The following is a 25,891-nucleotide window of genomic DNA, read 5'->3' as shown; positions in this document are numbered from 1 at the left end:
CAGCCTTGGTTGCTAGGCACAGAACACCTGGCTTGCTCCAGGTGCCCACCCCTAACTCAGGAGGAAACAACAAGACCAGCTCACATGGGACCAGCTAGGGGTCCTCTTAAGGTGGTGAAGATTTCAAAGGCTGCACAACTCCCTGAACCAGGGGCCATCGATTCAAGAGGTGGGGGAATCAGATCTATGTACCTGTGTCATCTTAAGGGGACCCTGCTGCTTATTGCTGGCTGGGCATCCCTATTGTCCTAGGAGGTTTTGGTTTTGCTGTAGGTCAGATGGGCTGGACTGACCTCTTCAGCTGCCTACTCCACAAATGCTTCTCTTGCCCTCTGCTACACCTTCCCCATGCCATTACTTCTTGGACCAAGAATACCTGGTTTGTCACACAAAATAACTCTGTGCTTGACCAGCCACAAGTCTAAACAATAATGCTTCTCTCTTAAGGAAACTGAGAAGCTCTGTTTACAGAAAACAGCTGCTGTTCATAAGCTGGGCCAGAGGAAGTGTCTTACTGTGTTCTAAGGAGCTTGCAAGGGAAGGGAATAGGATATGCTTAGGTCTTTCAACCTTGGCAACATAACACCAACTACCTACTGGTGGGCAGTAGTCAGCTTTCATTTCAGTCTTTCCTGACACGCTCACCAGCATTTAAAACTAGCCAATAAATTACAGTTGGCCTAATCAGGCTCTTTTCGGTTCCATTTCCAGCTCGGCTGTGTCGGGGAGTCGGCTCCTGGGCAGGTGAGAGGGCAGATCCCCCAACAGCTAGAGCCCGTCTTTCAGCCTTTAGAACCACCAGCTCCAGTTTCTCTGTGGGGCTGCAGGAAGAGACCTGTTACAACCAAAGCAAGGAGCCCGGAAACCTCTTTGTGTGGACATGGCTCCTTGCCACATTCTAGAAACTCCTTTTGAGCCAAACTTAACCCTGAGCCTTGAAAAACAAGATTTTTTTGTTTTAACTTTTTTTTTTTCTTTTTTGCATTCTCACTGTATATAGCCTGAATCCAAAGAAAAGGGGTTATCCAAGTATTACACACACACAAACAAAACCAACCTTCTAGTTCCTACTTTAGTCACTCATTTCTCAATCCAAAGATCATGTTTCTAGTTTAGTGTTCTACGTCTTGAAAAAGTCTGTCCAAGTGTGGTAGTGTGCACCTATAATCCCAGCACTTGGAAGACAGAGGCAGGTGGACCTCCATGAATTCCAGGACAACCAGGGCTGTATAGAAGACCTTTTCTTGAAAAACTATTGTATCCGAAATATTTTTGTATTGTTAATGCATTACCATAGAAAAGCTTTTTTAAACATGAGAATAAAGATTCTTTTTACTTGGTTTTTCAAAGCCTGACTGAGTAATAAACTGTTTCAATTAACAGTGAGGTGGCTTTGCACTGCTGCTCTTGATGAGAACCCGGGTTTAGATTCCAGCACCCACATGACAGTTCTCAACAGTGCCTACTAATAATGTTCCTTCTGTCATAAAACCTAGAGTGTATCCCTTAGTATGAACAAAGATTCTAAGACTGCCAAACTGCAAAAACCCAAAATCACAAGCAGTATCAACGGGCTTGGTCCTGATCACCACAGCTGAACTCACTTTCCAAGCTCTGCTCTTAATTCTGACACTACAATCAAGGCAGGTTGGCCTGTTCCCCAATACCCCTGTCCACCAGTGAGCTAGCTGGAGTTGCCACTCAGACATTGGACACCTCAACCTGAAATGTATTTGAGATGTACTTCCCTAAAGGACAGAAGAGACACTTCAAACTTATCCGAAGAAAAATATGCAGTTCAGTCTTAAAACTTGATATCATAAAAGTCATACACAAAGACTGCTCAATTCTTAGGACTGCCTTTTAAGGCAGTGGAGTCTGAGTGGTAACTGTTCTTCCGTGCAGGTGCAGCATGTTAAATACTGTGCTGCCAACTGCTAGAGCTCCATCGTGAATGTAAATGGTATGAACACCACCTCAGCAGGTTAACCATAGATACTGGATGTTCAAGGACAGTCACCAGAGCATTATTCTGCATTCCAGCTTTTAGTTCCCAAAGTACTTATCTAGGAGACTGGAAGTTGAAATCTTGGACTTTAACCTTTTTCTGTGAGGATGCTAAAGATGACCTGGCAATCTTTGGACATCTGCATTTGTCCTGTTATAAAGAATTCTGCTCCTGCTGTGGACCTAGAGTTTAAAAACAACAAAAAACCCTTAAACATTCTCAGCAGGTACACAAGTTGGGGTTTTTGTATCTGATCTGGTGTATCCTTTGGAGTACACTGGGTACATGAACAATACACTCTTTGTGGAGTACAGAGCTGGTGTGTGGTGGGGAGAAAACATTGGCAACTTTGTTAGAATTAAAGCAACCCTTTAGAAAAAAGACTCAAAAAACAAAACTTGAATCCTCCCAGTTCACAGCACATTCCTGAGACCTAAGGAGGTCTTAACTTGAGATGGAAACCTAATTCGGCTTCAGATATCACACAGCAGGCCAAGAACCAACCCAATTTTCTAAGACATCAGAGAACAAGATATCCCCTAGCTTTTGTGACCCATTCCAAGACAATAATTAGGACTTCCCTGCAATACGGTATCTTAACTGTTCCCCTCTACAACCCCTTCCCATGCAAGCTGTCAAGGCTTCATGAAGCCATGTCTCCCAATTTGAAGGCAGACAGTTCCCCTTTCCAAGCCCAGTTGACTGGGCTCTTCCGAGATACACCTGTATCTCAAGTCCTTTTGGGTGAAAGCCCAAACCAAATCTGCCTATCTCTCTGTTCAGGAGACAAAGCAGAGTTAGGAAGGCCTAGCCACAGAGAAATGGAGTCCAACTTCACCCTCTGTTCTTTCCTGTCTCTGATCATCAGAGAACAGAAGGGGAATTACAAGACCATGTCAGATATGACTTGCCAGACCTGTATCAAAGAATTTAAGACCCCATGTTAACTATATAAAGCTGAGGTGGCTTTTTTCTGTGGTTAGGAAGGCCAGGATAGTTTCTTTGGGTCTTTTCAGAGCTTTCTTGAAGTTCCTTGGTGCTGCCAGTCCTAAAATCCCAGAACTTTGGAGATGAACACACAAAACAAGGCTATACACTGAGCTAGAAACTAGCCTTGGCTACATGTGGGGGGAGCACAGAACAGGGGGAAGCTCTTCAGACTATGAGTTTAAAAAGTCAGCAACACCAACAACACTCCATAGGACTCAAGGTTCTGCGCCTTCCAAGTACATAGTGAGATCCTTCCTCAATAAAAATGTCCTGTTGACTCAATAGGTAAAGAACTTGCTGCCAAGCTTGATCTGGTGAGAAATGACCTTGTGCTCTGACCTTCAATATGAGCTCCTTAATGTACATAAAATTTTAAAATGAAAGGTCTGAAGTAAGATACTGCTCTATTTCCAAGGTAATTTTCTTCTAGGATACCAGAAGAGCTAAGGAACAGAGCTACACACAAGGCCTTGGGATCAAATTCTTTGTGGGGGAGGGGAGTAAGAACTGTGTGCATAAAGTTAAAGGTGGCAGGCAGGCCAAGCAGTCACAGGAGTTTGAAGCACTGAAAAGCACTGCATTGTAGGTGGCAGCTATGCACTTTTTATGGTACAAATAGAACTTGACATTCTTCAGTTCTAGCTGGCAATCACCAACATGACACAATAAAGTGTATTTCCCTAGTTAAGCCCAATGGTTGCTCAAGAACAAGTTCCCTGTCTTGTGATGCAGCTCCATTAGCTGAGCACTTGCTTGGCACGTACAAAGCCCTGGGTTCAAATACAAGGCTGAATTCCCTCATCTCATTCAGCACCTCACTCATGTACTTCTTGGTTTCTCACTTCTGACCCTTATAGAGGAATGCTGGACCGGGGCTGCTGAGTGACAGCCCTGCCAGCAAGTAGCCTACAAGCTCTGGATCAACTATTCTAGAAACAGACTGAGAGGCTAAAACCACAGCAGATACTGTTTTCAACTTCCTCAGGGCCATGCAGGACTGAAGCAGTCTCAGACAGCCAAGGCTGTCTTCAAACTAATGAAAAAAAGGTGTAAATGCACCCCAAAGAGTAAGGTCTAGTTGCTATGAATAATGGGTGAGAACCTGAAAAACACTTGGGTAGGTAGACCAATTAAAGAAATGAGGGCTGGCAAGATGACTCACCTGGTTAAAGTGCTTGCTGCTAAGCATGCCAACTTGAGTTCAATCCCCAGGTCCCACATGGTAGGAGAGAACCAATTCTTCAAAGTTGTCCTTTGACTTCAACATACACATGAACACACAAAGAAATGAGTACCTGACAGAAAGGAGTAGCGGAGAGGCACAGATAGCACTATCAGCGTGGAAAAGGGCTCACACCAGCCCTAGAACCTATTTGGTGAACAATAGACACAAATTGCCAGTTTTCCTCAGATAACCTATCAGATCTATTAGTCTGAATCCTATGATTATGTTTCATTTGTCTAAAAGTAGGAATCATGTTCAGACTATTAGGCAGAATTTAGCTTCTTGGCAAACAGGAGTTTGTTACAAGCCAATATAGCAGTATATTATATAATGAGAGACCTCTGAGAGCCATCAGGAAAGGACTAGGGGCTGGAGAGATGGCTCAGCAGTTAAGAGCACTGACTATTCTCCCAGAGGTCCCGAGTTCAATTCCCAGCAACCACATGGTGAATCACAACCATCTGTAATGGGATGTAATACCCTCTTCTGGCATGGAGGTGTATACACAGATAAAGCACTCCTATACATTAAAAAAAAGGAGAACACAAACTCAGCATATCCTCTGCCCACTCCATCTTATACAGATAGTGATGTCCCTGCTCCTGGTATTCTCACCAAATTGTGGGCTTACTAAATCTCAAAGCAGCATGAAGCCAATGCTAACAACTCCCCCCCATTCCCAATCCCAACCCTTAGAGATGTTAGGGTAAGACACTTTTATGCCCATGAGCTGAGATCAGCCTAGGCCCTACAGCAAGACATGGCATTTCCCAACCTGGCCTTTAAAAAAAAAAAAAAGGCTTGTAGACAGGCTCTTTGGCTTTTACCTGGAAGTTGACACTTGCTTTATAAACACAGCATGTAACAGTAATCCTAGAGCTTTGACTTGGGTAAATGTGTCATTTGTAGCAGTAACTGGCAAGTGAAACACTCCAGGTAACACTGGACTATTATCTTCCTTCTTTCCTAAACCTACACAATGGGGGAAGGGGCACTTAAATTTCTTCAGAATCACAGGGGACAATGCTCTTTAAAAAAAAGATAATATTTATACTTTTTAAGCCTATTTTATCTTTATATATATCTGGGGGGGTTCTAGACTGGGTTTGTGTAACCTTGCTGTCTGGAACAACTTCTATAGACCAGGTTATCCACAAACTCAAGAGATGCCCACTGTCTCTGCCTCCTGAGTGCTGGAATTAAAGGCTATTTTAAATTTTTTATTAGTATGTGTGTGTGGGTGCATTTGTGTCATGCATGCAAGCAGCAGATCACCCGCAGGAGTAAGTTCTTCCTTCCATTCTGTGGATTCCTGGATCAAACACAGTTCATCAGCCTTGGAACAAGTGCTTTGTCTGCTCAGCCATCTCTCATAGGCCTATTTGCTTCTTCTGCTTTTACACAAGGTTTCTCTATGCAGCTGTGGCTATCCTAAAATTCCTTTATAGACCAGGCTGGCCTCAAACTTGCAAGAGATCTGCATGCCTCTGCCTTCTGAGTGCTGGAATTAAAGGCATGTGCCACCACTACTTAGCTGTATTTTTAATATTTTAATATTTCAAATCCAAGTGTAAAGACCATCTTACACTCAAAGATGGCAGATCCAGACTAAAAGATGACATGTATGATATAGTATTCTATCTGTGTAGAAACAAATGGGAACCAAACATGGTAGTATACATGTAAAATTCCCAGTGTTCTACAGGCTGAAGCAAGAGGACAGACAATGCCAGCTTAAGCATACCTAGCTAAGCCTTGTATCTGAGAATAAAGAAAATAAATGGGAATTAAAAGGCAACATTTAAGACTTTGCTAGGTAAGGGTGTATTTAGGAAAAATGACAAGTGAAGGGAAGAGCCAAGTTGCTGTGTAAAGTGATAATCTAGGCCAGCATATTTCACAGCAACTGTGACAAGAATGCCAAATAATGTGGTTATCTATATTAGCTACCAAAAAATGTGGGGAACCTCAGTAGGAAAAGAAATGTCTAGCAATGCACCTCAGAGGAAAAGAGCACTTAATATGTGCAAAGCCCTAGGTTCAATGTTCAGCATTACAAAATAAATAAAGAAAGAAAAAACTTTCTACCATAAAGGAAGCTAAGACTAGTGGCTGAACAGTTAATATCTTTTTTTTTTAAGATTTATTTATTACATATACAGTATTCCACCTGCATGTATGCCTGCAGGCCAGAAGAAGGCACCAGATCTCATTACAGATGGTTGTGAGCCACCATGTGGTTGCTGGGAATTGAACTCAGGTCCTCTGGAAGAAAAATCAGTGCTCTTAACCTCTGAGCCATCTCTCTAACCCCGAACAGTTACATCTTAAGAACTAAGCACTGTCTTTTTTTTTAAAGGGGGGAGAAGAAGTGAGAGGGAGGTGCAAGCCAACAAAATGTAAAAGTGTCCAACCTGAGCTTGATTCCTGGGACACATAGGTGGCAGGAGACAACGGATAAATTGTCCTGCTCACACACACAAAGTAAAAATTTTAATGTAATGAACACTTCAATATAAAAAGAAAAAAATGGACTCAGTATTGGCTTCACTAGTAGCATAAATGTTAACAGCCTCAAGTAAAAGACAAGCTCTTAAATTTTTTTCTTTTTGCTGTTTGAGACAGGGTTTCTTTCTGTAGCCCAGGCAACCCTAGAACTTCCTTTGTAGAGCAGGCTGACCTCTCAAGTGCTTGGATTAAAGGTGTGGGCACCACCATTCTGCAAGATTCTCTTCAACTAAAAAATAACCAAACTTAATTCATTAAGTGAAGAAACACATTTACATCCACAAAAGCAGCTGTTTACTACCTATTATACTACTTTTTATTGAAAAGCATCTTGCACTTAGGATGGCTGTTTTCTGAGTTTTACCATACACTTTAATGTTAAAAGTTAAATTAATTTTTACATGCAAGTAGTGTTTCCCCACATGGGAACAATGATAAAAAGATGACATACCACATGAAGTAAGTGTCTTTTTTAATTGAAAAGCTAACAAATTGTTGAGTTACCGTCCCCCTTCCCAAACCCAACTGGGTAGTAAACTAAATCTCTAGGCAACATATTAAAAGCTGAAAAGATTAAGAAAAAAAAAAAAAAAAAAGAAAAGAAAAAAAAAAACACAAAACAAGGCCTCAGATTTAATTAAGAGAACCCGGCTGCACACGAGCTTACCAGCAGCATAGAGGTCGGAAGACATCTGAACGATTAACTTCAGGTTGCCTTGTTCCAGTTTCCAATTCGTGAACAAATGTTTTGTTAATTCTATTTCAGCACACTTTTCCTAAGTTGTTTTATTTACAATGCCAACTTTGAAAGGCTCACTGAAGTTAACTGGACAATGAACTAGAGGCAGAAATCACTTTACAGAATTACAGAAAGAGGGAAAGCCCAAAATGCCACTTTCCACAGAGAACCCATAGTTTGCTTTTATTCAGAGTAATGGGGGAAAAAGGAAACTTCTGCTCATAGAAGAAACTCAGTCACAGGTCTGATCTGTACTGAAACTACACATGCAGTGAGGACAAGGCTGTGTTTGTCTACTGATCTCTAATATTAACAATTATAAACAGAGCAGTGCAACTAGCATTTAGAACAACCCTTCTAGTGTTACAGTGACAGGCACAGAGTTCACTTCTCTTCACACCACTGGTTCTCTTTGCGTACCTAGAAGAGACAAAGTAGTACCTTGAGTAATCTTTTCTGAGATGGCAAAGCACTACCCACACTGTACCATTAGCAACCAGTGTCTAAGAAAGGGAAATGGAAAACTGGGAGAACACTAGGCTAGGTAAAAACTGATTTGATCACTAACTTTGTAAAACTGAACAGCAGATCCAACTGAGAGCTCTAGTCCCACTTTCTTTCTCTAATTTTATGTGTATGGGTACACTGTCATTGTCTTCAGACACACCAGAAGAGGGCATCAGATCTCATTACCATGTGGTTGCTAGGAACTGGAATCAGGGCCCCTGGAAGAGCAGCCAGTGCTCTTATTCGCTTAGCCATCATCTCTCCAGACCCTAGTTCTACTTTCTAAGCTGCCAAGCAAACCCAATCATCTATCTACTCTTGTATTATCAGGCTCTGATCTCTAAAGCCAACAGTCTATAGCCTATACAAATGTCACACGTAAAAAATGAGAATCTTATAATGAAGAACCCTTTCAGTTCAAAATTCTTTTTTTTTTAAAATGTTTATAAAGGAACAGTATCAGGCTGGATATAACTCAGGTTAAGGAATCCTGGAGGACTTAATTCCTATACCACCTCCACCTACAGCTCACAGCCACCTGTAACTTTAACTCCAAGGAATCTGATGCCCTCTTCTGGGCACTATGCTCACACTCATAAATTAAAGTCTTCAAGAACTCTCTCACCTAAGGGCTTAGATCCTTTTGTTCTTTTTGTTCTGAGACAGGTTTCTCTTTGTAGCCCTGGATGCCCTCAGCTTCCCAAGAACTGGGATAAAAGACATTTGCCACCATGCCCCACTGGTATCAAGAAATTTCAAAGGCATTCTTGGTAAATGCACTGATAACTGCACCACTAGCCAAGGCTTTATGGAAGGCTCTTTATCTTGTCTTGGTATTTGGTTCCAGTCTCTTTAAAAAGTAATCAAAGATAGTGTGCTACCTACCTGGGCCTCCTCCTCTTCAGTAAAGTCATTTTTGATATTGAAGGTTTTACGAATCTCCTCAGGAGTTTTCCCCTTAATCATATTGGCCACAGTCTTACAGGTGACATCAAGCAAACCTTTAATGTCTAAGTAGTTTGCAGCCTGTAAATGATAGCTGGCTTTTAGTCATATGTACTTAATATCAACAATTTACATCAAATTGAACTTAAAATTTAATGAACTCTCTGAAATTCTATGCCCTTTATACTGATTATTCACTAGCTTTCTTCTTATACACTGCTTTATCTTTAGCCTGAATTTTAAGTTGTTTTATTTAAATTCAATTTAAAATGCTAACTTAAAATTTTCCTTTGGCTCACAAATTATGAAGAAATTACTGAACTTCCAAATATTCACAATTTTTTTCCCAGGTTTTGCTTTATCTTGAGACAAGGCCTCACTACGTAGCCCTGAATATCCTAAAACATGCTATGTAGACCAGTATAGCCTCAAACTCAAGAGCTCTGCCCCCTATATTGTACATTAAAGGTATGCACCACTATACACCCAGCTTCAAACATTTTTCATGCTTCTACCACTGAGATCAGAAAACACACTTTGTATAACTTGACTACTTTTACATCTGGGATTTGTATGGCCCAGAATTTAGTCTATCTTGACAAGAATTTGTATGGACAAAATTAAATATAACATCCTACATATAAATTAAGACAAGCTGTTCCTGACCTGGTTTTCTGTCCACTTGCTATAATTACTGAGAAGCAACATTGGACTTTCTATGCCTCCACAACCATGTATTGATCTTTGTGCTTCACTCCTTTTTTCATTTTCTTAAGTTCTGCTTCTAGGTAGATGTCTATGACTATTACTCTTAATGAATCAATTCCCTTTATCATTATAAAAATAGTCATAACTTCAAAATATTACCACTCCAGCCTTTTCTGATTCGAGTTAGCATACTCTTTTCCATTTTAATTGTGCCTGTAGTAAAGTTTGTTTCACACAGGCAGCAAAAAATAGTTTTATTTTATCTAACCTGATATTTCTCCATCTCAAAAGTTCTTGCACCATTACATTTAATGTAACTACCAATGTGTATTACACTGCATGAGTCCAGAGAATATCCACAGTCAATGTACCTAGCCAATTCAATTCTTTAAAAGGTGAAGGCTCTGCAATAGAACTACTTTATACATTAACATACCAGAATAAGTTCAAAAAGTGTTCCTTGGTCAACTTTCAGGAATTCTTGGTCCCAAACAGGAATATCATCTGTCCGCTTCTCTTTGTTCTCATCATCCTCAGGAGGAGGAGGGTCATCCTTGTGGTGGGTGCACCACTGAATGACCTAGAACAACAGATTCTTCTGGCATTCTATTACAAGACTTTCAGTTCAATGGGGGGGGGGAGGCATCATTACACTGTGATGAGAACTAGCTAAAGGTGGTCTAAAAAAAAGTTGAGTTGATTAAAAAAAAACTTTAATTATCGTGTACGCACGCACGCACCCCACATACTCCAGGGCTGGTTAAGATAGCTCAGTCAGAACACTTGTTGAACAAGCATAAGGACCCCATTTTGAACCCTCAGTATCTACATAAAAATGTTCTGACAGCATGCACTTGCAACTCCTAGTATTGGTGGCATCGGGGAACTTGCTGGGTAACAGTTTAGCTCTAGATTCAGGAAATAGAAAAGGAATGTATAAGGACACCTAATGTCTTCTTCTGTCTTCACTCACAAGGCAGCAGTAGGATTTCTTCCAAGTTCAAAGCCAGCCTGAGCCATCAAACAAGACCCCATCTTAAAACAAATCAAACCAGAAGGTGGTGCCTCACATCTTTAATATCACCACTCAAGAGGCAGAGGCAGAGGCAGATCATTCTCTGATTTCAAGGCCAGCCTGGTCTTCAGAGTGAGTTCCAGGACAGCCAGGGCTACAGAGAAACCCTGTCTCAAAAACAAAAATGATGGCTCAGTGGTTAAGAGCACTGATTGCTCTTCCAGAGGTCCTGAGTTCAATTCCCAGCAACCACATGGTGGCTCACAACTATCTGTAATGAGATCTGATGCCCTCTTCTGGTGTGTCTGAAGACAACTACAGTGTACTTATATATAATAAATAAATCTTTTTTAAAAAATGAATATATAAGCAAATAATAATGATGATGATAATAAACCCAAAGAAATAAAATAAATTCCACCCTCAAAAAAGGATCTTACCTGGGCTGGGGCTTAGTTGAGTAACAGATCATATATTAAGCATATTTGAGACCCTAAATTTAATCCCCAGTACCAAAATAAGAAAGAAAAAAAAAAAAAAATCACTTACCTTTTTTAGAATTGCTGCATTAACATTTGGTAAAGGAACAGGATCATCATCTCCCTCATCATCCATTCCCAAATCTGAGAAAACCAGGAGAGAGAAGCCATTATTTCTCAACTCTAACAACATACTGTCTTAGTTAGGACTTCTATTGCTGTGATAAAACACCAAAAGCAAGCTGGAGAGAAGAATTTCACCTGGTAGCAGCTTGCCAAGACAAGATCTGAATCAAGGCAGGAACTTGAAGACAAGAACTAAAATAGAAGCCACTGCTTACTAACTTGCTCCTCTGCCTGTACCTGCCTACAGATGAAGCCACCCAAAATGTGTAAGCCTTCCCACAATCATTTATCAAGAAAATGTCCACATGCCAATCTAATGGAGACATTTTCTCAATTGAGGTTCTTTTTTTAACAAATGATTCCAATTTGTGTCAAAGTTGACATAAAACTACCTAGTATGGATGGGCATGGGAGCACATTCTTGTTAGTAATTTAATGAAGTATGGGTAACTGAGCAATAATCTGGAAAGGCACCCCCTGCCATGAGCCAAAAATTTTATAGGTTCATTTCTTATATTTGAAGTACTCTTAGGGGATATCCTTGGCCTAAGATTCTTTACCATAGACCTTAGCCACTACACAACCATGATTAATCACTCCATGGGGATTTCCCTCTCCATCCAATTGCAAAGCAGTCTTAACACCAGTTCAAGGAGAATCCAATGTTCTCTCCTCCATAGAGACAGCATACACAGGGTGCACATAAATATATGCAGGTAAAACATACAAAGTAAATATATTCTGAAAGTCAAATGCAAAGTAAAAGGTTAACTCATAGATGAGAACCAAAAAGGACACTGCACTTTAACACAAAGCATTCATTGAGATCCTTTATAAGAAGTTTAGCAGAGTACTAAAGAGATCCTCTCTCCTCATAATTCCAATACTTTTCCTAGACTTCTTCCCAGCTTAGAGTAAACAAATACAAAAGATAAAAAGCAAAGCCCTCAAGTTTCATATATAAAAATCACTCCTCCTCCCAAACAAGTACACAGTTAAGATAATAATCTATACTATAAATTACCTCTTTGAGTGAGATATTGATATTGAAAGACAACATAAAATACTACCTTTGTTTAAATATAAGGCTATTTGGAAGAGGACTTGAGAAATATTAATTTCCTTGTGACTATTAAAAATTGCTTTTCTAGTATTCAGATATGCTGCATTTTTTCTTTAGGACCATATATGAAAGGAAAAACCACACACCTTTAAGCTATTTAGTTTCAGGGTCTGTACCTGATACCACTTCCTGACTTGAACCAATCCACATGCACATTTATCAAGATTTTCAAAAAAAAAAAAAAAAAAAAAAAGACAAAATAACAATGGGGTTGGGGATTTAGCTCAGTGGTAGAGCGCTTGCCTAGCAAGCTCGAGGCCCTGGGTTCGGTCCTCAGCTCTGGGGGGATAAAAAGAGTCAAGATTTTCACTTTTGATTATCCTGAGTTAAAAAAAAGTTCAACTTGGGACTGGAGAGATGACTCAGGGGTTAAGAGCGATAAATGCTCTTCCAGAGGTTGAGTTCAATTCTCAGCAACCACATGGTGGCTCACAACCATCTGATTTCCAAAGCCCTCTTCTGAAGAGAGCTACAATGTACCCATATACATAAATGCTTCAAAAAAAAGTTTAATTTTGTCTTTTAAAGTCACATGGAAACTCTAACCAGGGACACTGCAGATATAAAACAAAGAAAGCATTAAGATGCCAAACTCTAAGAACTCCAGATCTCAATAGGCTAGAATCCTGTAAGCTACAGGTACTTCAGATGAAACCATTCTGCTTTAAGCCCACAAAGAATACAAAGAAAAAGAATCCTTTAACTACTGCTATCTATCAATCTACTTGCTTCTGAGATCAAAGCCAGTCTGCACAAGTTTCTAGGCAACTAATGCTCTTAAAAATGGCAAATGCTTCTTTGAAGCAGCACAGGTCAGATCAGCACATCAAACAACCACTAAGATGAAGTAAATACTTCCACTGCCAAAACAAGTATCGAGGGAGCGAATTTGCTGTTACCTACCTTTACAGAGATACTTGAACCACTTTCTCTTTATTGTGACTATTCCACACTCCTTCATTCAACAGGTATTTGACTACAGACTTAATTGAAGAGATTGACAATGTTCATTCCAGAACACAGGACTTCAAGTGCCATATGACATGTACCAATTACCAAAAAGAACGTGTCCAGCTTTTACTTTAAAAGTAGCATATAAGACCTATCCTGTGCATTACAGGTCCTCTACCTAAGTTGAGGAGCATCTGTCTAATAATGCACAAGTCTTGGGCTCAGTCCCCAACACTCCAAGAGGAAAAAGAGGCCCATATTAGTTATGCAATCCAGCAAGCACTCCATTCACCTATAAGTGTTCCCTCTTCCCCCAGAGGCATCTTCAACACAATTCAAGTTTAGTCTTTTTAATCAATATTCCTCTCAAATTCATTAACATCTTTACCAATTACAGTATTACAATCCTATCCCATCTAAGACAAATGGCTTCTAAAAATATCAACTTCTCCTTAAAAAAAAAACAAAAAACAAAAAACAAAAACTTTGTATTTATTTAATGTAGATGATTATTTGTCTGCATGTGTCCATGTACCACCTGCATACCTGGTACCTGTGGAGGCCAGAAGAGGTGTGGAGGGCCTGGGATAATACTGTTACAGAGGGCAGTGAGCTGCTGAGAATCAAACATGGGTCCTCTGGAGGGGCAGCCAGTACTCATAACCACTGAAGCATCTTTCTAGCCCCCTCAATTCTCCTTTTTTGAGAGACAGTTCAGGATGGCCATAAACTTTCTATGTAGGAGAAGCTGGCTTTGATCTTCCTGTGTGCTGTAATTACTGGCATGGACCACTATAACTAGCTTAATTTTCCTTAATAGCCCTTAATGATTTCTCAAAATTATAGAACTTAAAATCTGTCTCACTAGTAGCACACACTGTAGTCTTTCTAAAACACCACTCAAGATGCTACTACAGCATCATTTGGCAAAACACTGACAGTTTTTTGTTTAGTTTCCTAGTTTATAAATTCTTTAAACTCTCAAACCTGTTCCAAGGTCCTGTCTCAACCTCCCAAGTGCTAAAATACAGGCCACTAGACCTGTATTACTCTTTGCTTCAAGAATTTATAAGCTTCAGACCTTTCCTATGTAAAACTCTGTAATTAACAGAGAATATTCTAAGTTATTTCTCCCATCAACTTTAAACACTGGTATGTAGATTTTCTTTATATACTATTAATATTAATTAATAAGCTTTCAAAGGTTCAGGACCCTCTCCTTTTTTTAAGATTTAATGTATACACTGAAGCTGTCTTTAGACATACCAGAAGAGGGCATCAGATCTCATTACAGATGGTTATGAGCCACCATTTGGTTACTGGGAATTGAACTCAGGACCTCTGAAAGAGAAGCCAGTGCTCTTAGCCACTGAGCCATCTCCCCAGCCCTCAGGACCCATTCTTATCCTACCTTTATTCAATCACACAAATGTGCTGTAGAGTTTCATCATGTTATCAAGTAGACAACAATAAAAGCTTGCTTAAAAAATACATTTTGGATAAGAAGTGCTTACAATGAAAACCTGACTAATCAATGATCTTCAGAACTCACAGCAAAAGGAAAGAACCAACTCCCAAAAGTTGTCCTCAGGTATGCACATATACACACCAACAGAGAGACACATAATAAAAGCTAAATGCAGAGACAGTTCCATAGTTATGGGCACTTGCAGAGGACATGGGTTTGATTCCCAGCCCCCACATCCGGCAGCTCTAGTTCCAAGGAATTCCATACCCTTTTCTTACCTCTGCATGAACATGGTACACAATACACATGCAAGCAAAACAGCCATACACAGAAAAATAATTTTTAAAACATCAAATGCAGGGCTGAAGAGATGGCTCAGTGGTTAAGAGCACCAACCGCTCTTCCTGAGGTCCTGAGTTCAAATCCCAGCAACCACATGGTGGCTCACAACCATCTGTAATGAGATCTGATGCCCTCTTCTGGTGTGTGTCTGAAGACAGCAGCAATATATATACTTATATAAATAAAAATATAAATCTTTAAAAAAGAGAGAGACCCTGACTCAAAACAGAGTGGGAGGGGTAAGGGACAGGAACTGGAGAGATGGTTTAGTGGTCAAAGAGTGCACTGCTCTTGCAGCAGACCCAGTTCAGTTTCTGGCATCTGTATCGGGCAGTCTACAACCACCTGTTTAACTCCAAACCAGCTAAACCCAATGTCTCTGGTCTTCACAGGCAATTGAAAGCATGTGCATATGCCTATTACCTAAACACACACATAATTTTAACAACAATTAAAAAAACAACAACAACAACAACAACAAAGTAGCCAGGTGTAGTGAGCACACCTTTAATTCTACCACTTGGAAGGGAAAGACAGGTGAGTTTCCTTGAATCCAATGCCAACCTGGTCTACATGGAGTTCTAGGACACCATGGGCTACAAAGAGAGACTTGTCTCAAAACAAAAAGCTAAAACACAACAAATGCCAATAAGGTAAAATAGGAGAGGCAAAAGTAGAAAACTGACTCCTGAAATATACTATCTGGGATGACATGGCATACCAGTACACACAATAATTTTTTGTGGTTGGCTGTGAGACAGTGTCTCAACTACGTAGTCTTGGCTGGCCTGAAACTCAAAGATTCCCCAGTTTCTGCTCTAAGTGCTGGAATTAAAGGTGTAATCCACCTTGCCTAGTAAATCTTAAAAAACAACAACAAACACTTTAATAGTTTATGGTTTTATTCACACAAAGCAGAAAAGAAAATTATTTTCTCAAGCTTATAATAGACTAGCTCAAGTAAATACTTAAAAGTTGCTTGCCCTCATCCTAAGTTATATACCGCCTTTCTTCACACCAAGGTGAAGAAACTTACCTTCCAGCATGGTCTTGATGGTCACAGATTGTTTGGCAATTTCTACATCAACTTCAAATATCTCTCCATCAGAACTCTGCAGCTTTATCGTAGGCATCTAAAAAAGATACATTGAATAGAAATTTAAGTGCTATTAATTTCATTCCACAAGACATTTATTTCATCAACTAGTCAGAAAGCAAGCCGTAACTCACAATTATTGATTGTACAGTTCTAAATTCTTCACAAACAAGCCTGTAATTGAAGTGTGTGTATGTGTGTGTGGTCTTTTTGAGATGGGGTTTCCTGGAACTCTGTAGACCAGGCTAGCCTTGAACTCAAGAGATCTGTCTGCATCTGCCTCACAAGTGCTAGGATTAGAGGTGTGTATCACTATTACCTGGCTCTGCTTCTATTTGAAGAGAAAGAGAGAGGTTTGGGGAGGGAAAGGCTGAGAGGGGTAGAGAGAAGAAGAGGGAGGAAGGGAGGAGGAATATTTCCCAGCCTTTAAGGTCCATTTAAAGACAGTACTGAAATTTACAAGTGGTTTTAAGAGCTGTATTTTTGACATTTACTTTTAGAATGTGTGTGGGTGTGCATACCTCAGCACATATGTGGAGGTCAGAAAACAAGTTGCAGGAGGGTGGATCTCTCTTTCCATTGTGTGGGTTCCAGGGATCAAACTTGGGTCATTAGGTTTGGTAGGCAACCATTTGATAGCCCTTCAAAAATTTTAAGATATATTGTTGGGGTGACTTTTGTACAATGTATGAAGGTTGTCTTTTGTGCTATTCAGCTCTTAATTTTGTACTACCAGAGAGCTGAGTATGGCTGGGATTTTGGTATTGTTATTCTTATGGTTCCTCACCTTCCTTGCTGGCAAAAAGGAAAGGTGGGACCTCTGGGCTCAGAGGTCTCTTGGGAGAAAAAATTAGCTAGGGACAGGGAGGAAGTTGGAGTGAAAGAGAGGTAATGGGGGTTACTGAAGTTAGATGAGCTAGCTTGGAGGTACCTAAACTATAATAAAGTGAATAAGTCTCTGTGTCATTGCTCATCTTCTGGCTGGTCCAAGAAATCGATATAATACATGCTTTCCATATTCCTTTATGATCTCATGGAGTAGTAACTACTCAATCTGAAAAACTAACATAGCCACAATAAATTATTAACAAACCCGAGCAAAGTTAGTCTAAAATAAACTAAGCTGTCAAATTTCCTACAATGAAATCTACCAGTAAAAAACAAGTAAAGTACTCTAAAGAGTAAACTAGAATATGCTCACTTCTAAACAAATGCAAGACCACATACAAGGAAATAAAAGCAGCTGTCAATACAATCCCTAAAATCCATAAGGAGCTTAAATTTAGAAGAGCCCTTTGTTTGTTTCTCAAGGTAGGGTTTCCTTGTGAAGCTCTAACTGTCCTAAAACTCACTCTGTAGACCAGGCTGCTAGCCTCAACTCACAGAGATCTACTTGCCTCTGCCTCCCAGTGCTGGGGTTAGGGTAAAGGCATGAATGACCACTTTTCATTACCTATTATTGTCCCTACCAAAAAAAAAAAAAAAGACCTGCTTCAGCCAGAAAGTGGTGGAGTACAGCTTTTAATCTGGGCACTTGGGAGAGGGAGGCAGAGATCGATCTCTAGAGTCTTGTCTACAGAGAAAGTTCCAGGACAGCCAGGGCTACACAGAGAAACTCAAAACAAACAACAAAATCACTTTAAAATGCATTTAAAGTCAGGAGTGGTGGCACAAGCCTTTAATCCCAACACTTGGAAGACAGAGGCAGACAGATGAGAGTTGGAGGCCAGTATGGTCTAAGTAGCTAGGTATTGGACAGTCAGGGCTACAGAGAAAAAAAAACCTTTTCTCAAAAAAAGTAAACAAAACAACAAAATGCATTTAAGTCATAATGGCAGGTGTTTATAAACCCAGTATTTGAGATGCAGGAATTCAGACACTGGGCACATAGCCAAGTCAAGTCCAGCCTGTGTTACATAAGAATCTGTCTCAAAAAAACAAACATACATAAACTTTAAATGGCATGGTAGTAAGCGTATGCCTTTAATTCCAGCACTTGGGAGTCAAGACACAGGTGCATCTCTGTGAGTTCAAGGCAAGTCTACAAAGTGAGTTCCAGGACAGCCAGGGATATACAGAGAAACCAGCCTTGTAATGCCCAGTTTTTGGAAGACTAAGGATAATTTCAAGACTGACTAGGTTATATGACCTCAGAGGCTGGAGATATAGCTCCCGAGTATAATGCCTAACATGTATAAAGCTCTAGTTCAATCTGCAACAGTGCCCTCTTCCTCTACCCAAAAGGTGAGCCAGGGGATAAGTACATCTCATAATTGACAGAAGAACTAGGAGCTCATGGCCATCTTAACACATAGGAAATAAATTTAAGGCTAGCCTAGTTTTGACCCTGTCTCAAAAACTGACCTCAACCCCCCAAAAGCCAAAAAAAAAACCACATCAGCTGAGATAAAATGAGTCATCAGGAAAAATATAATTTCATATATTAAAAAAATTAAGCAACTAGCTCCTAACATGACTTGAGTTTTAGAAAAAACCAAAACCAAACAAAAACAGTGTTAATACTAAAAGCTCCAAGCCAGCACTTTATCATCTTCAGATTTCCCCCTCATTCCTCCAAAATAGGATTAATTCAAGACCTCTTTAAATTTCACAAGCAACTTTTTTTTTTTTTTTGTAGTTTGAGACAGGGTTCCTTTGGGTTGCCCTGGCTGTTCTGGAACTTGCTCTGAAGCAAGGACTAGTCTTGAACCTGCCTCTGCCAAATCCCTAACTCACAACTCTGAAGATCTGTGCTTTGGAGGAAGATCTTAAATGTTCAGGTACTTCTTAAGCATTTCTGGATCTGGATTGTATTACTAACATGAATTTTCACAAAAGTATAGGGTTTAGCATTTAAAATAACTATTGCACCTATTTTAGGGTCAAACACTTAAGACTCAGCACATCTCCTAAAATATTCATTCAGCTTTCTGAGACACTTGTCCCCATTCCTCAAGTAAACAAGCTTCAAGAAAGGGTGTGGGGGAGGTAAAGTTTGTTTTACAATCGTCCATTAAAATACCCAGCTCCCACTCATCCGTGGTTGAAGAGATGCAGAATTCACTTTTCACCTCACAAACATGTCTGCAGAACAGAGAAGCCCAAAGCAGAAGACCCTCCCTGTGTAAGGCAACAATAAAAGTTAAAAATAAAGAGGCCAGTTTTTAATAGCAAAACACGATGTTCTCTTTATGGTCCCTAGTACTGTAATGAGCACTCCAGAATAAGTCTATGTGGCTGATATAACTACTTTAAAAGACCATTCCATATTTCCTTGAAATAATTCACAATAAAGATGTGCTCAGTCATAGTCAAATTTAGGTATTAGGTTACTTGCAAGGGAGCCAGGATCTTATTAAATGACAGGGAGGCAATCGGTTAATCTGTAATTCAATGCACTCTGTAATCCTAGACTTCACTTTTGTTGTTGTGTTGGAATTAAGTGCAAAATTTTTAAGTAATAATGTATGAGATTTCGATTTGATATGCTTTCAAAAAACCCTTCTTCAGTTCTCTAAGCTCCTGGACTTGGAAATTAAACCACCATCCAAGTGTAACATGAGAATTCTAATACACTTAAAACAGACTTTAAAAACAAACCTGTTTTAAGTGACTCGAAATTCTGACACTTGTTACTAGACTGCAGGACTGAAGAGACTGCATTGTTCTATGCCACAACACAGTCTACAGTAACATTCTAATGAAAAACTGAGTCTCCCAACCTGAGGACTGCATGAAAAAGTGAACCAAAAGGCAGGTTTTAACACTATTCCTTAAAAAAAAGGGAAGAAAAAAAAAAAAAAAAAACAAAAAAACAAAACCCAAACACTTCAGATTTTAGTGGCAAGGACTCCTAAAAGTCACACACCTCAATATAAGTCTAAGTATACAGTGCCTATCACAGTAGTAAGTTCAGAGACGCGACAAAACAACGCAAATATGGGGAGTCTGTTACCTGCATAATCAATGGTTAAATAGGTAAACCAATACGGAGCTAAAGATACAGGAGAAAGGGAGGGAGCCCAGAACCGAGTGGCAACGACCGCCACCACCTGGACGGCCCGGGACCCCTACTCGAAGCCTCGTCGCCCACCCGCCCTGGAGCGCGGAGCAGCAAGCCTGTCGCTAAGGCAGGCCCGGGACGAAGCCTGGGCCTTGCAGCCGCGTTCGGGACCGATTGACGTCGCCCTCAAAGGGGCAGGCCCGCCACAGGGCTCGACTCTCCCCGAGCAAGCGCCGAAAGGATGGGCGGCCCTGGGAGGCCTGACTCGGCCGACTCGCGCCTCCCGCGGTCCGGGGTCGGCAACGGGCCGCACGGCGCCTCAGGACACACCAGGCCGACTCGCCGCCTCGTGCAGGCCACAGCTAACGCGGGACTCCCACCCAGCCCCTCCCTCGAGGAGCTGGTCCGGCTCGCGGGGCGGCTACTCACGGTGCTCGGTCTCAAGACCGCAGGCCCGAGGCTGACGAGCAGAGCTCACAAGCGAGCAGAAGTATCGAGAACAAGGCCACTACAGCAGCGCCGCGCGGCGTCGGCTTTTATAGGAGCGGGAAGCGGGCGCCGAGGACCCCGAGCTCGTGACGTCACACAGCCGGCCGGGCTGTCCGTTGAGATCGCCTGACGGCAGGCGGAAGGCGGGTGGCAGGCCCTGAGTGCCGCTGAGGTCTCCTGGAGAGGTGCTGAGCGGCGGCGGATGGAGGGGTGGCTTAGGCAGGAAAGGGGCTTCCGCCTTACTCCGTTGTCCTAAACAGCGCCGTGCTCTCCTTCAATGCGGACGCTGGCACCGGCTAGGGAACCATCGCGACCCGAAGGGTCTTTCAGGCAGGGGCTGCCTTAAACTGCTTGAAAGACCCCCAGTCCTGAAAAGCCTAGAAACAACAAACCGCTAAACCGGTTGTGGGTGTGGGTGTTTTATTTAAAGGAGTCACCTCAGCCTGACCACCGTTACTCTCCCAATAACCTAAGGAAATAAGGTTGTGTTTGCCGACCAGGGATTCAGGACTTGAACCTTACTCCATTGATACTGAATTAGAAATAAAATTTTTAAAAATTACGGCAAGTCGAGACAAGGTATCTCTTGCCTAGGCAGCTTAGAACTCTAAATACCCCTGACTTGGTACGCCTGCTTATTTTATTTTAAAAGTCTTATTTTCTTTGCATTTTGAGACGGGGTCTCGTTTGACACAGAGTGAGTGCAAATTCAGTATGTAGACCAGGTTGGACTAAAACTCAAGATCTCCTTCCACCTCCAGCAGTGGAATTACAGGCATTTTTCACCACACAGACTGTTTTGTTTGCTTTTGAGACAGGGTCTTATGTAAACCAGGTTTGGAACTCGCGGTGTAGACCAAGCTGGCTTTAAACTCCAATCTGCTTCCCAAACAGCCCTGCACTGGGATTAGAGGCAAGCACTACCTTGTTGGATAATCTTAGCCTTTATTTCCTACTTTTGAACTTTGAAGAGGCTTCCAGACCACAAATAGCCATTGTTGGAGTGAAGCGCCAAGCTTGGAGAGAGGAAACATGGATGTGGAATGGAGACCACATTCTTTAGGTAACTACGCTCTCCGCCTATGCGTGAGGCCAGTTCTGGGGATGCATCCAGTAGCGAACCTGGGCAGTCAGCTCAACCTGAACAGACTATGCCGTATGGGCAGCACACTGAAGGCTGTGATAAGGTCTCTAGAATGAGACAGCCTTGAAGTAAAGGGAGAGGCCTAAAAGGACCCATCAGGAACTGGGCAATTGCCTGCCCTGCCCTGCAGTGTCTAGGGAGCATCACTATCCCCACCAAGGCGCCAGGCTTACCTAGCCAGTAAGCACATGATGGTATCCCTGGCACCACAAAGACAAAAGACATTTCCACACAGGGCCTTCTAAAGAAACCAGAGACTACAGTTTCTCTAGGACAAGACTGGGCAGAGAGGCCAAGCAATGGCTTGAATTACCAGGTCTTTGTCTGCTGGCTGTGGTATCCAATGTCTGCCAGGTGCCACAGCTGATGACAGAAGATGAAAGGCCCACAGTTCTCAGGCGTTTTATCTTCAGCACTGCCTGTCCTCCACAGCTCCCTGCCTTGGGCCTCCTAGAAAAGGCCCACTGGAGTGCCTTTTCCCCCACATGGCATAAATTTGGTGGGCTCCTTAAAGAGTCCTGGGTCACACAGCTAGGCTAAGGAGCCAGCACACTGCTTGGCACAAGATAGGTGTATGTTTTTCCAGAGATATGAAAGCCTCCGCCACAGGAATTAACAAATGCTTGGAGGAGGAAATGGAGATTTTGGTGCTGGGGCAAAGCTAGATCCCCCAGGTCCCTGGGGTCCATCTTTGCCATGCCCAGACTAAAGTACAAATCAGTTCACAAAAGCTGCATAAGAAATTGCCTAAAAGAAATGGAACTAGTTTCAATTTAAAAGAAAGAAAGAAAGGAAAAGAAAAAAGAAATGGAACTAGCAGCTGGGGCAAAAGTTGGATGATTTACATTTTTCTGTCATTTGGATGTGGATTCATAGGCATGTGTCACATATTAATTTTTCCCTGCAATGAAGCACTACAGTTCATTTGCAAGTCTGTTCTCTGGGTTTGGGGATGTGGTTCAATCGGTGGCGTGCCTACCTAGCATGTGTGAGGCCGTAGGTTTGGTTCCCAGCACCCCCATAAACTGTACAAGGTGGCACAGGTCTGTAACCCCAGCACTCGGGAGACAAAAACCAAGAGAATCAGAAGTTCCAGGTCTGGGATTGTGGGAAAAAGATAACATCTGAAATGTAAATGCAAAAAAAAATCCCAAGGGAAAAGAAAGTTCAAGGTCATCCTCTACACTTCAAGTGAGTCTACATAATTTTGGGTCAGCCAAGGCTATAGAGTAAGAACCTAAAGAAGAATTTTTAAGTGAATAAATAATACAGTAATTAATTGGCCCCACTTAAGCAAAGGCAGCTGAGCCCATTCTCAGTAATTAAAACCCCGGAGCAGGTTTTTCATTTAAGCCACCCAAAGTGACTTAAGCTTAGGGTAAGCGGAGGAACTTCTGCATAGGGCCTCAGTGAGAACAAGCTGCCAGGAAGGAGCCAGCAGTATTTATCAGGAAAGACTGGAGCAGTGCCACACTCTCTGTCCCTGGAGACCTAAGAACCAGGATGGCTGCAGGATTGCAGATATAAGCTGGGAGCAGTGTATCTCTATCCAGTTTACTAATAATTGCCAGTCTAGACCTGAAAGTCCCCTTGAGTGTGTGTGTCTGTGTGTGAAAACTGTGTTATCCTTCATTGTCTCTGCATACATGAAATCAAAGCCTTGTTAGGCCAGGCCTGATAACACATGGAACTCAGGAAGAGAGGCAAGAAAGAGAAGCACAAATTTGGGGCCAAGTCTGGATTACATAATGAGCAACCTGAGGAGTCTCAGATACTCTGCCATGAAAATAACAAACTGGGGCTAAAGAGATGGTTCAGAGGTTAAGAGCACTGGGTGCTCTTCCTAGAGGACTCAGATTCAGTGCCCAGCGCCCACATGGGAGCTCACAACTGTGACTCCAGTTCCTGGTGATCTGACACCCTCACACCAACCCACATAAAACAAAAATAAGTTATTTTTAAAAAAAAATTAGCAAGGGCTGGAGACATGGCTCAGTGGTTAAGAGCGCTGACTGTTCTTCCAGAGGTCCTGAGTTCAATTCCCAGCAACCACATGGTGGCTCACAACCATCTGTAATGGGATCTGGTGCCCTCTCTGGTGTGTCTGAAGACAGCCACAGTGTACTCACACACATTAAATAAATTATTGAAGAAGAAGAAAAAAATACAAATGAAATTCAAAAACAACAAAATCCCAGCAAACTGAAAAGCAGAGCTGTGGCTCCAACATACACACCATGACCTGGAACTCAGTCCTGCCCTCCCCCAACTCCTCCAGTGCTCCAGAGAACTTCTGCTATGCACCTGTTTCCCGGGATACAGCCTCTAGGCAAAGTGAAAGCCTGAGAATCAGGCAGGGCCCTTGGGGAAAGGCAGGTGTTTTGATAAGTTATTTTTGGAGATGATTGGCCTTAGTGAGTGAGTTTCCACCACTGTCACGTGTCTACAGAAAGATTCCAGTAAGGACAAGCCTCAGTGGGTTTAAAACGGGGCTTGGAGGCTCTGGAGATGTCAGAGATGTCGGCATTTAAGAACACTTGCTGCTCTTGCAATGGACCAGAGTCCGGTTCTCAGCACCCATGTTAGGTATCTCCCAACTGCCTGTAACTCCAGCTTCAGGAGATCTAGTGAGCTCTTCTGGCTTCTGCATGTAATACTGTGGTTACATGGTGTACTTATATGTAGGCAAACACTCTGTAGTGGCTAGTTTTATGTCAACCTGACATGAGCTAGAGTCATCAGAGAAGGGAGAACCTCGAGTGAGAAAATGCCTCCATAAGATCCAACTGTAAGGCATTTTCTTAATTAGTGATTGATAGGCAAGGGCCCTACCCACTGTGGGCAATGCCACTCCCAGACTAGTGGTCCTGGGTCTATATGAGAGCAAGCCAGTAAGCAGAGCCCCTCCATGGCCTCTTCATAAGCTTCTCTCTCTAGGTTCCTGCTGTGTCACCAAAAGCCCACCCCAGCATGGGTGACTGCCTATGAAAGCCAGAAACCAGGAGCATCCCTGCTTTTGATGATGACCTGTTCTTTGGAACCTCGAGTGAAATAAACCCTTTCCTCCTCAAGTTGCTTTTGGTGACCCTAAGACACAATAGTCTTAGTCACCAAAGACACACTGTGCACAATAGTCACCCTAAGACACACTCATGCACAAAAATAAACATTTAAAACAAGAACAAGAAGCACACCAGAACTTTGGGGTTAGGGATGCAGCTCAATAGAATGCTTGCCAGAAGCACAAAGCCTCCATCCCTGAGAGTATACAGACAAGACACTAGATACGGTGTGCACATTTCTGATCTCAGCACTTGAGAAGTAAAGACAGAACAGAAGTTCAAGGCCACCCTCAGCCATATAGCAAATTGGAGGCCACCCTGAGATTCATGATGAGACCCTGTCTCAGCCAACCAATAAATCAACCAAATGATTCATGTTTCTTTCTCAGGCATCCACCCACAGGGAAGACTCTTGGTGTACACTGTAGGCCAGAGGATAGCACCTACTTAGATGAGAGCTTTCCTGAGAGATAAAGCATTCCTTCTCGAAGGGAAGCTCCTGATAACCCCGAAAAGGAAGGTGAAGAATCCTGCTCTGAAAAAGTACCTCAACACTCAGGAAGCAAACAACTCGATCGCTTCAGAAAGTACGTGAGACTGGCCAGCTCACTGGGCTCTGCCCTTCTACGAGCATCGAGGAACGCAGAAAGTCTATCAGAGAAGTGTCAGCTGCCTGAAGAAGCAAAGACGGGGAAATGACTCAAACCTGTTGAGCTAGCTGCCTGCAGAGTGTGGAGTTGTGTTCCTGGTTTCTGGCTTTCATAAGCAGTCACCCATGCTGGGATGGGCTTTTGGTGTGACACAGCTGCCTTTGAGACATTTCTGCTCTTGTCAGTAATCCCTCAACTAAACCCTAGTAAAACTCACTGGCCCACTAGGTTGAGCTTGCTTCCATTGGTCTTCTGTTCCCTCTCTGGGGTGATTAGACAGTGTTCGCATCTCTCCAGGAACACAGTCATACAT

The 25,891-nt window shown here is 42.0% G+C and overlaps 1 protein-coding gene across 1 annotated transcript; it reads right to left on the bottom strand.

Moving 5' to 3' along the window:
• Positions 1-7,186: 7,186 nt before the first annotated feature.
• Positions 7,187-20,762, bottom strand: SKP1 (S-phase kinase associated protein 1). The gene is made up of 6 exons (XM_080923393.1): positions 20,663-20,762; positions 16,171-16,267; positions 11,195-11,268; positions 10,067-10,210; positions 8,863-9,003; positions 7,187-7,890 (listed from the first exon to the last, which is right to left on the bottom strand). The coding sequence occupies exons 2-6, from the start codon at positions 16,265-16,267 to the stop codon at positions 7,855-7,857; spliced, it is 492 nt and encodes a 163-aa protein (XP_080779519.1). The 5' UTR covers positions 20,663-20,762; the 3' UTR covers positions 7,187-7,854.
• Between the last annotated feature and the right edge of the window lie 5,129 nt (positions 20,763-25,891).

The sequence above is a fragment of the Micromys minutus genome (genome assembly GCF_963924665.1).
Source record: "Micromys minutus genome assembly, chromosome: 10".
Classification (NCBI taxonomy): Eukaryota; Metazoa; Chordata; class Mammalia; order Rodentia; family Muridae; genus Micromys; species Micromys minutus.
Note: the sequence above shows the minus strand (reverse complement) of the source record. Positions and strands in the feature narration are given on the sequence as shown.